The 12,135-nt window shown below is 50.3% G+C and overlaps 1 protein-coding gene and 1 pseudogene across 1 annotated transcript; both read left to right on the top strand.

Moving 5' to 3' along the window:
• Positions 1-243: 243 nt before the first annotated feature.
• Positions 244-2,649, top strand: LOC144093767 (uncharacterized). The gene is made up of 2 exons (XM_077627471.1): positions 244-299; positions 2,243-2,649. The coding sequence occupies exons 1-2, from the start codon at positions 288-290 to the stop codon at positions 2,537-2,539; spliced, it is 309 nt and encodes a 102-aa protein (XP_077483597.1). The 5' UTR covers positions 244-287; the 3' UTR covers positions 2,540-2,649.
• Positions 2,650-3,568: 919 nt separating this feature from the next.
• On the top strand, positions 3,569-5,978 carry LOC144114997 (uncharacterized; annotated as a pseudogene).
• Positions 5,979-12,135: the final 6,157 nt, after the last annotated feature.

Here is a 12,135-nt window from a genome sequence, read left to right as displayed (position 1 = left end):
CGCCTGAGCAACAATAAACACTTCCCGCTGAGTACTTCGTTAATGACTGGTTCGAAGAAAATAAAACGACCGACGGAAAAAAAAAGACCGCTGGAATACAGGGCAAAACACCAGCCACATTGCGCAACAAGCCGCACCAGGTCAACTGTTTCAAGTAAATGCCGCATGCTTGCCCATTTTTAAGGCCATATCTTGACGTATATAAGGCGTCAGGCAAGAAACCTCGAGACAGAGCCTCCTGTAGGAAAAGCACCTAAGCTTCTCTTTCGCTGTTCCTGCCTAGCACGATGCACGTCTACGTGAGTATATGCATCTCGTAAACGATTTGGTTAGCGCCTTCTTGTGTGAGACTGAAACGCTTAGTCAGGAAGCCTTGACGCGAAAAGGACTTTCTGGCTCTGTTCAAAGTGACGTTGTTGGGCCTTTTTTACATGTCATGTTCACTATGCGTTCGTCTTGCTTGCTAATAATCCAAATGGTGTATGTCGACTGTTACGCTTGAATGTTATGCAAGTTTCGCCTAGCATTGAAACTCCAATTCCTTGAAATGGCTGTCACGATGGCATCCTGCCTTTGCCATAGCATTTCTTTTCTTTCCGTAAGAACAAAAAGAGCCGCACTGAACTGATTCTTTTCACATGTAATGTCTCGCCATGACGACATGTGTGAACAATTGGTCTAGTGTGTGCGTTTTCTGTTACCGAGACAACTTTAGGGGGAAGTTGACGCGGATATATTATTTTTGTACTTTAATATTTTGTACATCTACCATAATAAAGCTACATACGTTACTCAGACACGATGAACGATTTGCCAGGTGTGTGCAGAAACAGATTTATGCACAACTTCCTTCCCACCCAGCTTATCGCTAGAGCATGGTGGTGGTCAGGTGGTTAGCCTCGCAGTTTTCGCTCGAACTTGCTTTGCTTACAGTGGGCAGCGTAATCAACACATCAGTCAGCTATGAGGTTGATGTTTCACGAACCCTAGAGCTCGGTATGGGAAGTGCATGCGCCGACAGGGGTATATGCGGACGCCGTGAAATATCAGAAATGGACTTATGCGGACGGAACTATCAGGGATGGACACATTTCTTATATTTAAACCGCTGCAACGCATGCAGCTGGTCGAAAATGCAACAGAAAAATGGATAAATTAACAAAGCAAATTAAGCATCCTGCAATGGGGTGGCCAAATTTTATAATTTTTCGCATTTCTCTAATTTAGTCTGAAAATTAGTTTTACGACGCGCGTGAAAAGTAACTTAATTTCATTTACCCACCTCTATTTCGTACTTAAAAAGAGAAACTGCCCTTATGGCAGACCACAAGGCCTTCATTTCATGCCATAAACCTTTGCGATAACCTAAAGCACTCACGAAGTTTTTTTTTTTACTTACATGCTAAGTGATCATTTTAAGTTGAAGCAGGCATCGTTGCCAGTCATTTTAGGGAGAAGAAAACAGCGATTCTTTGTAAGTTGCAGAGCGGAGTTACGGTACTAGAAGGGGTGAACTAGAGTAGGCAGTTGGTTGGGAACACAAATCAGCCTTGAGGTCTGGATCGCGCGCACGCGGAAAGTTTTTCTTTAGGCTACAGCTGCCAAAATCAGCGTTAAAGCTGAGGAAACGTATCAAAAAGTTCAGTCGGTATACACGCAGACAAAACGATGAATCGAGCATGATTAATGGGAATTTCGGTTCTTGATGTAGTGAGTTTTAAGCGCGCGAAATGCTGCGTTACGTGAAGAATGTAACTTCATTGTGCATAATAGCACAGGAAGCGACGTCCGTCAACGACTCCCTGTGGCTATGCGGCGGAAGCTACGAAAGCAGTTGAGGTAGAATGCGCGAGTGGGCCGGCGAAAACGTAACGATGGCAGAGAGCTTGGCTGCCGGAATGAGACAGCCAGAGCGATGGTCCTGCTTGAATTAAATCGGTTCCGTGACGTGCACACCAGGCTGGCGATGCACTGTGGCGCCCGTGTTGGACAACTATCCTTTCAGCGTTACATATTTGCCGGAACAGCAGCGGAAGCGTCACGCAGCCCTGTGCTTCCTCTTCTTTTGGAGCAATGTCGCCGTCCAACGAGAGTACTCGTAACATCGTTTTCTTTCTCCGTATCCTGTCGCTATACGTTCGCCGGCGTGATTACTTTCGCATCCCTTAAGAGCGTAAGAATACTTGCGCGCCTTATGCTCAGCGTAACTTTGTTTTGTTTCTTTTCCTCTCCCTCCTTACAGTGGGTGATTCTACTGTGCGCCCTGGCCACTGGAGTGGCAGCCGGTGGTTACGGCCACACATCTGTTTCTTACGTGGCTAAACCGGTGCTCAGCGTTGGCTACGTGTCCAAGCCGGTGGTGACGTATGTCAAGCAACCGGTAGCCACGGTATCACACGTTGTCAAACCCGTGCTCACCATCAGTCACGGCTACGGAGGCGGCTACGGGGGTGGAGGTGGATACGGCGGGGGAGGCGGCTACGGAGGCGGATACGGTGGAGGAGGTGGTTTTGGCGGCGGATACGGTGGCTGGCGCTAGTCACTCGGTCTGCTAGCATCGAAACTTGCTACCAGAACGGTTCCGCCTACTCTTATCCGATCAAGGATGAAGACGATATTCAGCATCTGGTGAACACCTGCGATGCACCTCACTGCTTTTATTTTTATTGTCTTTCGTTGTACAAATAAATAAACAGGAGAGATGCGCCCACTTTGCTGACTCTTCTAAACACTGTTTCCGAGCTGTAATTGTTTCAAACTTTATATTTCAGAGATATTACGCCACCTTAGATATCTGCCCTCGACAACATTTAAGTGCGTTTGAATGTCTTCTTAAAATGATGGCTTACATTTCCTCCAAGTCGTAGCGCGGAGCGCACTCACTGTATGGAGTTCTAGCTTTTCACAGAAGCGCCACCTGGCAAAGCACTTCTGGTGTCGAGAGCGGAGAAGTAGGCCTTGTCTCGACACCGGTATCGCTTTGTGAGGAGGCGCCCCCACGTAGAGTGGCACGGGTCGGAACTTGGAGAGGGGGCCTCTTACTTTTCCCCAGGATGATAGTTACTCCTTGCAGGTGCGATCCGCACAAATGAGCGAACTAAAAAAAAAGACACAACTCGGCTTACATGGCCGAGAACGAATCGGAAAAAGGTCCTTCATAAAACCCTCAACGTGATGTGTGCGCAAGACCAGGCCTCGTGGTCGCAGAGGGCCGAGCGCTGGACGCCATTTACGGGATGGCGAGCCACCGCGGGCCGGATGTGGCAGATCCTAGGTGGCGGTCATACTACCCATTAAATAAAACAAAAAAGCGGCGGACGATTTTGCTACATTAGAATGACGTCACGCCAGATTACGGCATGACTCACACTTACGGTAACTGTTATCGCCGCTGTCCTCCTCACACTCCTTCTCTAGCCGTTTCGCACAACGCCTATAATTAACACGCATCAAAGCAATAAACGTAGTCTTGGCCCAGCCACCGCTGTGTATGGGGCAGATTCTTCAGTGGCGACGAGGGTGGGATGACAACGGGCCGCCCTCTTAGTACGCCGCAGCCTTCGCCACCATGGGAGGATATGCCAGCCCGTCGCAGTTTGACGAGACGAACGACAAGTGGCCAGCTTACCAAATTCGAGTGGAGGCTTTCTTTGAAGGCAATGGCATCACGGATGACAAGAAGAACCGGGCCATGTTGGTTGCAGCGCTGACGACCCACACCGCGGATTTACTTAGTGGTCGATGCGCCCCAGACAAGGTGAACGAACTTTCTTACGTCCAAGTGGTAGCTTTGTTGCAGCAGCACTTTTCGCCGCAACTAAGCGAAATAGCACAGTCTTACAAGTCCTTTACACGCGACCAGCCGCCAGGCGAACCTGTCAAAGATTTCGTAGTTGTCATTCGTCAAATAGCGGACACATGCAATTTTGGCGCAACGTTGGATCGAATGCTGCGAGGTCGCATCGCTTGTGGGCCGCAACGCGCAGGAGTGCGTCGAAAGTTGCTGGCGAAGCCAAAGTTGACGAGAAGTGAAGGAGAAAAAATCGTGCTATCAGCTGAAATGGCAGAAGCGAGCGCACAGCAGATAAGGAGCTACGCCGCAGAAGGAAGCGTACATGCGATGGGAGGACAGGCGTATCGCCCAAGAAACCGGGCACGGATTATTTCGCGCAACCGCTGCGGAGCGAAAGGGCATGCATCAGAGGATTGCCGGTTCCGTTCGGCAACATGCTTTAAGTGCCAACAGCGGGGCCATATCGCCCGGGCCTGTTTCCGTCGAGAGAGAGAGAGAGTTCATTGAAGGGCCACCAGGGCTGTCGCGTCACGTAAATACCCTATCGTCTCGGAAGGAAAGCACGTCTGTGGTCACGGCCGGTATATTTGCGTTGGAAGCAGTGGACAGTCATGTCAGCCACATCGCCATCACGCAACCCATTGTACGCACTTCGAATTGTGGGGGCGTTCCAGTGGACATGCAGGTCGATACAGGGTCACCAGTGTCGGTCATCACATGGCCCACCCATGAGCAAAACACGACAGTGTGGCCCAAGCTGCGTGATTCGCCATTGAGACTGACTTGCTTCCTGGGAAGGCTTCCCGTTCGGGGCAACTCAAGGTTTCGTGCGGAAACCGGTCGATGGACGGATCCTTCACAGTCCTCGGTTGCTCCGGCCCCAACCTGTGCGTACGCGATGTGATCCAGGCGTTCAACATCCAGCGATGGGCCCTGCTGCTGAGTGCATACGACTACGTCATCAAACACCAGCCGGAAAAGGACGACGTTTCAGCAGATGCCCTCAGCCGATTCCCGACGTTCGCAACGTCTCAGCCAGAGACCCTGGAAGAAACCGGGGATGGCGAGTATGTGTTGCTCACGGAAAACCTCAATGACGGTGTTATGTCTGCGAAGCAACTAGCCGCTCTCACCTCGCACGATGATGACTTAGCAAAGGTGCAAAAATGGGTGCGGCAAGGATGGCCAAGAAACTTGGGGCCCAAGGACCTGCATTTGCGACCATACTTCAACCGGAAGGCTGAGATACGTGGAGTCATGGGTTTCTATACTGGGGCCATCGCGTAATCGTGCCTAACAGCGCAAGAGCGGGAATGTTACACCTGCTGCATGTTTCCCATCAAAGAATTTGCTCATTGAAGCGGCTAGGCAGCTCCCTGCTGTGGTATCCCGGGATTAATAACGAGATTGAGAACATGGTTAAGTCGTGTCCCAGTTGCGTACAGGGAGCGCCTATGCCCCTCAAGAACTCCCCGGTAGCATGGCCAGAAACGGGCGAGCGTTGGTCCTGGCTGCATATTGACTTTGCGGGGCCGATCGATGGACACATTCTACTGATCGTTGTGGATTCTCATAGTAAATACATCGAGGCCGTACCTCTGAAAAGTACCACAACCCATACCACCATAGAAGCCCTGCGCAACTTGTTTGGCACGTTCGGATTGCCCCGGACACTGGTTTCTGATAATGGCCTGCAATATACAAGTGCTGGATTTCGGGAGTTTATGACGCTGAATACCATAACACATCTCCGGACAGCACCGTATCACATGCCGTCCAACGGGCTCGCGGAACGCGCCATGCGAACTGTTAGAGTTTTTGAAGAAGAACGTCCATGGGTCTTTGAAAACACGCTTGGCAAGGATTCTGCACAGGTACTGAAGGACGCCGATGGCCGGGGGCAGTACCCCAGCGAAACTCCTTATGGGCTATGAGCTCCGTTCCAGACTGGACAACGCAGTATCAGCACCGGGGCCTCTCGCTTCGCAGTCTCGAGTTGACCGCCACTTCCTGGTGTGTTGCGCGGCCGGGGGAACCTGTCTGGGTAAAGAACTTCGGGCGAGGCGATCCATGGATTCCAGCCCGAATCACGTCATCGGACGGCACTCGCATGGTGAACGCCGATGGTCCAGAGGGGGAGAACATTCGTCGACACACCGACCAGATCAAGCCATGTGTGGGGTAGCATGACCTGCACGACGGAGCCGGTGACACTGAGCGCCAGGATGGAGCCGCCAGCCCCCAAGTTGTTGGGACACCGGGACAGGGGCCAGGAATACGCGAGGCTGCCCCAAGCACCCCGATGCCAGCACTGTGCCGGTCGGGCCGGACACGAAAACCCCCCAGACCGCTATGTACCATAGGGTGAACGAGATGCTACATCGGAATGACGTCACACCAGATTACGGCGTGACTCACACTTACGGCAACTGTTATCGCCGCTGTCCTCATTGCACTCCTCTAACCGTTTCACACAACGCGTATATTAACACGTTTCAAAGCAATAAACGTTGTCTTAGCCCAGCCACCACTGTGTATGGTGCTGATTCTTCAGACTTGGAGTGGTTAGGCAGGATGCAAATTAAGTTGGCTTCGGTTTCGGTTCGAAGCTCCGTTTTCAAGTTCAAGCAGGCTTCAGACAAATATCGTCGAAATCGGACTTAAGCTCCGCCTTAAGGCTATGACGCGATAGCGTTAATGGGTTAGTGCCCATGTATGCGGAATTGGTCATTCTCTACTTTACATTCATTGATCGTTGGGAGCCCCAGTGGTTCAGCGTTTGAGCGATGCGCCACTGTCCTGCGATATGGCAGGCGCTGCCACCGGTGAGACTTGAGACCCAGGCTGTTCTTCCCGAGCAACCTCTCGCGACCAACCATTAATTGAACTGCCATCTGCCAGGGGGGGGGGGGGCAGTTTGCTCCCAATCCGGTGGCAGGCTGTGATTACGTCACAAGGTCACGTGACCTAGATGTCCCACCTGCCCCTAGGGGGCCTAACTAGGGGAAGGTGGGCCACCTAGGGCGGGTTGCCCACAAACCGATGGGCACACAGAGGGACCGTACATCCAATGGCTGAGGCTGAGTTGGAGCTCTGGTGCTAACGCACTGAAAAACTTGGAAGACAACAAATTAAAGTTAGCTGTGATATTGCGATAGCGTTTTAACCTCTGTCTGAGCTACCTTGCAGGACCACACACCTTTCAGTTGGAGAGGGCAATGTCCATTTCTCTAGTTTGACACCTGCCAACCGTGGCAGGTCGTAGCTGGCTCTTCCGTGCAACAACCTAGGCAGGCGACAGGTTTCTTGCCTTGGCAGCCACCTTCAGGAATCTCCCTTAGGGTAAAGAAATTTCCCCTGGCAGGTGGCAACCTCCCAAGGTGCCAATTTATACCTTACAGGTGGAAAATTGTGACAATGCCAGTGTGTGCGGGGACTTGGGGCTCTGCTGCTATCGCATAAAACAGGCGAACGAGCAACACGAAACTAAGATAAAAAGTCCAATTGAAATTAACGGTTTATAAAAGCAGAATTTTAAAAGAGGGCTGATACGGGCTGGTTGGCACATGTTGACGGGAAGGATGCAACAGTGCAGAGTTTGTGGGTCTCGTTCCCTTTGTCTCACCTTAGCGCTGTTACATTATTTCCGTCAAGAGCAGAATTCTTTGCCGCTGAGTGCGACTGACGTGCCCTAACACATTCGGTATCTTTATTTTTAAATATAGGTGATTGCTCTCGTTCTACCTCATGACAGCTTGTGCCCTGAATATTACGGCTAAAAGCCTTCGGCTCGCAGATAACGGCTTTACAGTGCATCGGAAAACGCTTGTTGTTCGTGAAACGACAGTGCACGGAAAGAAGTCCTCGCCTCCGCCATGAGCTTCGGAGAAATGACAAACTACAATTTATAGAATTCAGATCAAGCATGTACGCGTGTACAAGTCTTGTTCACCACAGCCATCAAAAGGTGCACTTGTTTTTGACTCGGACAGAGTACGAAGGGCGTTTGGCGGGGGGAGGGGGGGAGGTTCTCCTCGCCTGGACTCTGTGCTATTGAAGTCCTAGGCTCACAGTGTAAAGGCTAATTCATCCGATCTAATTACAAGAATGCATTCAGCCGGACCCCCGCTCTATCATAGTTGGTGCCGCCCAGATTCTACTTGAGAACATGGAGTGGGACAAAATACAGCCTCGCCTAGGTTGAGAACAACCATGCCAAAGATCATTTCACATGTGGTCTAGGTGGGGCAGGCTTAAAAAAGCCGCGATTTAGTTCGCGTGCCTGTTGCGCTACTGCATTGCATAAGCTGAGCGGGTTTTGCTCTGGCATCGCACGCGGGCAAAAGCCTCAATAAGGATAGGAGTATGCCAGACCATATTAGCTTTGCGGTCGATAGGGTTTGGGAAATCCGACTAGGATATGGAAGGGGTCTGCCGGCCGGACTAGTAACCTCATCAGCTACAGGACACGGGAGCATAAATTACTAAAGAACGAAAATGCACCTACCTTCCTGGTGCAATGTAAAGCCTGCGCCTGCGTACTAAAGCAGAAAAAAATGTAAAACGTGGGGTTTAACGTCCTCAAGCGGCGCATGGGGAGAAGGTTAGGTGGGCGGATGATATTAGGAAGTTTGCAGGCATACGGTGGGCGCAGCTGGCAAAAGACAGGGTTAACTGGAGAGACATGGGAGAGACCTTTGCCCTGCAGTGGGTGTAGTCAGGCTGATGATGATGATAATGAGTGGAGGGCTCCAGATTAATTTAAACCACCTGGGGTTTCTTAACGAGCGCTGACATCGCAATGCGCACGGGTGCTTTTAAAAGTATTTCGCCTCCATTAAAATATGGCCGCCGCGGACGGGATCGAACCCGTGACCTTCGGATCAGAAACCGAACGATATAGGTACTGAGCTACCGCAGCCAAGACAGAATACAGTTAGGGTTCTGGGCAGATGCCGTGATGTGATGATATGAGAAGTGACGGATATCTCCTGGATTAGAAAGAAAGGTTAGACAGAACATGCGTCGCAAACTTAATCGCACTCAGGTGCAAAAAAAAAGTTCTGTTTTGAGGGATTCATCTGAAGCGTGTCTTTTTTTTTAGTGCGCTTTGAATGGCACCTCCTGCTGAAGGTGCTGAAGAAGCATATGCGTTCGCATCAAGGACGTAGTACAAAGGGTGCAAATAAGTGAATGAATCTTTTGCGGCAAGTGCGCACCCCAATCGCCATTCTACGTTGTTTGTCGCGCCCGTTAAGCTGCACCACTCGCCCGCAGTCTGCCGATTAAAGGGCCGGGGAGAGTGTATTCCAAGTTTGAATACGTTCTTTTATCCTGTGCTTTTGGACCGGTGAAATATTCCGGCAATGCAGTTACGACAGCAGGCGTCGAGTACAAGCCAGCCAGTCTGGAATGCTTGCGAGGTCCGGTTCAAAGGCCAGAACGCGCCACGCGAGATACGAGGTTAGGTTCATGAAACTTTGCGCAAGTGCAGTCTGTGATGGGGTGGCGACCTTTCTCATTGGCTGTCACGACTGGCTAGCGGATCGTGTGCCGGCCAGTCATGCATCGCTGTTACGAAACCGGAGTTTTGTTCTGGCACGTGGATTAGAGCGCGTCTAGGGTACTTCGCCCCTTCGACGTCACCACGTTGATGAGCGTGGTGGTCGTGCTCGGAGCACCGGTTGCATAAGTCGCCTCCTAACCCACGTTAGGGACGGCTTGTTGTCGGCGCTGTAGTGACGAGCTCCGAGGGCTCGTCGAAGCCGGTGCCGAGGTGGGGACAGGCCCCGTTGCTCCAGAGTCAGCCACGAGAGGGCATTCGGACGATCGGATAGCTTCGTACTCAGCCAGAGCATCCACTGCGCGGCCAATGACAATCACGCGGAGGCAGTCTTCCTGCACCCAACACGACCGGCCAACTACACCCTGACGCCGTTAGATGAAGAATGACTTCTAGCTCGGCATGCCAGCTGCTGTCGCCGCCATGACCGGAAGTGAGCAGACGGTTGGGAAGGAGGTATGGCCAGGCTACCGTCGCAGCGCTCCCGTGCAGATAGGCGTTGCTTCGCAGGTCACCGCTCAGTGTGGCGGGGGCCAGCAGCGGGTGAATGACCGGGTTTACGCCTCGATGGCTCTGCGCGGCATCTCCGGCTAGGGCGTCCTGGACGCGGCATGTAGGAAAGAAGTAGTCGTTGGGAAACAATCGAGGCGTAAATCAACTAGCGAGCCAATAAAAGCTGCTTCCAGGTTGTATCTGCAAGTCGAGAACTTACACCTTATGCAGGGCATCCCACGTAATGTAAGCCAAGGGAGCCCCCATAACGGGTGCCAGAATAAAAAGGAAAAAAAAAGCCCTGCGCGATGAAGCTACCGCTGCGAGAACCCAGCTAAACGGCGTATCATTTTTACACAAGTGGAAGCGCTTTAACAATGCAGGTGACTAAGCCATTAGCGAAGGAAAAGAAAGAGCCTCAAGGCTATTTCACACGACGCCACAACACTAAAAACAAATCAGGGTAGTTGCCGCAACCAGATTATTGTTGAACGATCCGCCATGTCTTTTTTTTCCCGTCTTTGCCGATTAATGTCTGCGCGATATGCCTAGTTCGCAGCATGCTGGAGCCTTTTGTGCGTGTACAGCTGCGGTATTATTCAGTTGAAAAAGCATCATGTCGAAAAACGTTGCCACGTTTCACGTGGGAAATCGTTAACAGCGTCAACTTTGCTCGCATGATGGCTCAAAAGAATACTTTTTTTTGCCCTAGCTTTTATTTTGACGATGGGCATAGGTTGTTCTTTAGAAAACCTTCATTCAAGAAAGTGTAGAAATTTTGCATTGCCCTAGAAACATTTGGAGAGTTTGTCATTAATTCGACAAACGAAGCCTTTTGGGTTGCGTATAATGCAAGCATGACTGCAAGCGATGCATTTTCAATTGCACCGTCAGTCTTGCTACAAGCACCCTGCCCAACATAAAAGCAAAGAAATTGCACATGCCTTCGAAACAGTACCTGTTAAGAACGTGGTATGTGAGAATTTTTTTTCTAAAATGCAAACACAATGAAAATGATCCGTTTCAAATGTGTAGGCAAAGTGCAGTTTTTTTTTTTTTGATGTCGCATACAGTTGCAAATATAGTTTTTCGACAATTCGCCGTGTAGTTCGAGGCATGGAACGGGCATCCTGATTTTCTTGGGTGACGGGCAAATGCCTCCGTGAAATGGAATTAACCACGTCGTCATGACAATTCGTCATCGCCATTGGCTAGGGGGCCTCCTTTACGGGGTATCTGCAGCTGTCTTCTTGACTTCTACACTACACATTTCTGTTTAGTCAACCTATTAACGTGGCCACAGCGCAGCTGCTGAAATCTGCTATAGGTCGAAGTGACTATCACTGCCGTCTATCAGTACGATCTGTGGGCTGAAGAAGACTGAAGGTGCGCGACAGAGAGGTGCGCTTAGAGATTACAGCGGTCTACTAGCAGAGGCTAACAAAGCCGCAGATAAGGCTGATAGGAGAAGGAGGGGGGAGGAATAGATAGGTGAAGGCAAAGTCTGCCCAGCCCCAAAGACGACTCATAACTAAAAATCGTCTCAGAGTAGATACGGAACGTGGTCTGGCGATCGATATCAGGGCAACTTTCTGGGATTTCTAAAAGGAGACTAGCCGCTCCTTTGTACTTCACTTATTCCCGTGGCTTCTCGACGAGTGTGCAGGCGGAATGCAGAGCTTAAGGTGCAGATTTCTGCACGTGGTGCAGAGCGTTCGGAACACGTGGCTGACACGTGCTTTAGCCAGCTCTTGAAAATATAGGTCATAGTAGTGCAGAAATAATCAGGAAACGAAGGTGAAATACGGGTACTTCCAAAGTTCCTGAAACAATCACCAAGCCATTAGATGAATCGTGTCAATCGAGAATTTATGAAATAGAACTCTGGATGCTTCGGCGCAGACATTTTACTGCTCACATTTTTTGCGCATGATAACTGAAAAGCGCCATCTCTTGGCAGCCACACAATTTTGGCGCCATGTTTTATTACTGACACTACAGATATATTTAGCAATTTTCGTTGCAACTTCCTGAAAGCACTCGCTTGAACGCATTAATGGAAGCAATATCACGGACGGGGTTATTTTTAAGGGTTCGACATTGTTGTTTCGTTCTAAACACGTTCTTAACTTGACCTTCTTGTTGCCCTTTTTGGGTAGTAAATACACTGACTGACAGCAATTATTTCGCTGAAGTGCTTGTGGTGCACGCAATATAATTGGGAGTTTTGCCAGATTTGGTATCTGAAATGTGTGTTTTGAGGCGTCTAGATTCTGGAATTTTTCTT

The sequence above is a fragment of the Amblyomma americanum genome, chromosome 1 (genome assembly GCF_052857255.1).
Source record: "Amblyomma americanum isolate KBUSLIRL-KWMA chromosome 1, ASM5285725v1, whole genome shotgun sequence".
NCBI lineage: Eukaryota > Metazoa > Arthropoda > Arachnida > Ixodida > Ixodidae > Amblyomma > Amblyomma americanum.
The sequence above is the reverse complement of the archived record's forward strand: the minus strand, read 5'-3'. Positions and strand labels throughout refer to the sequence as shown.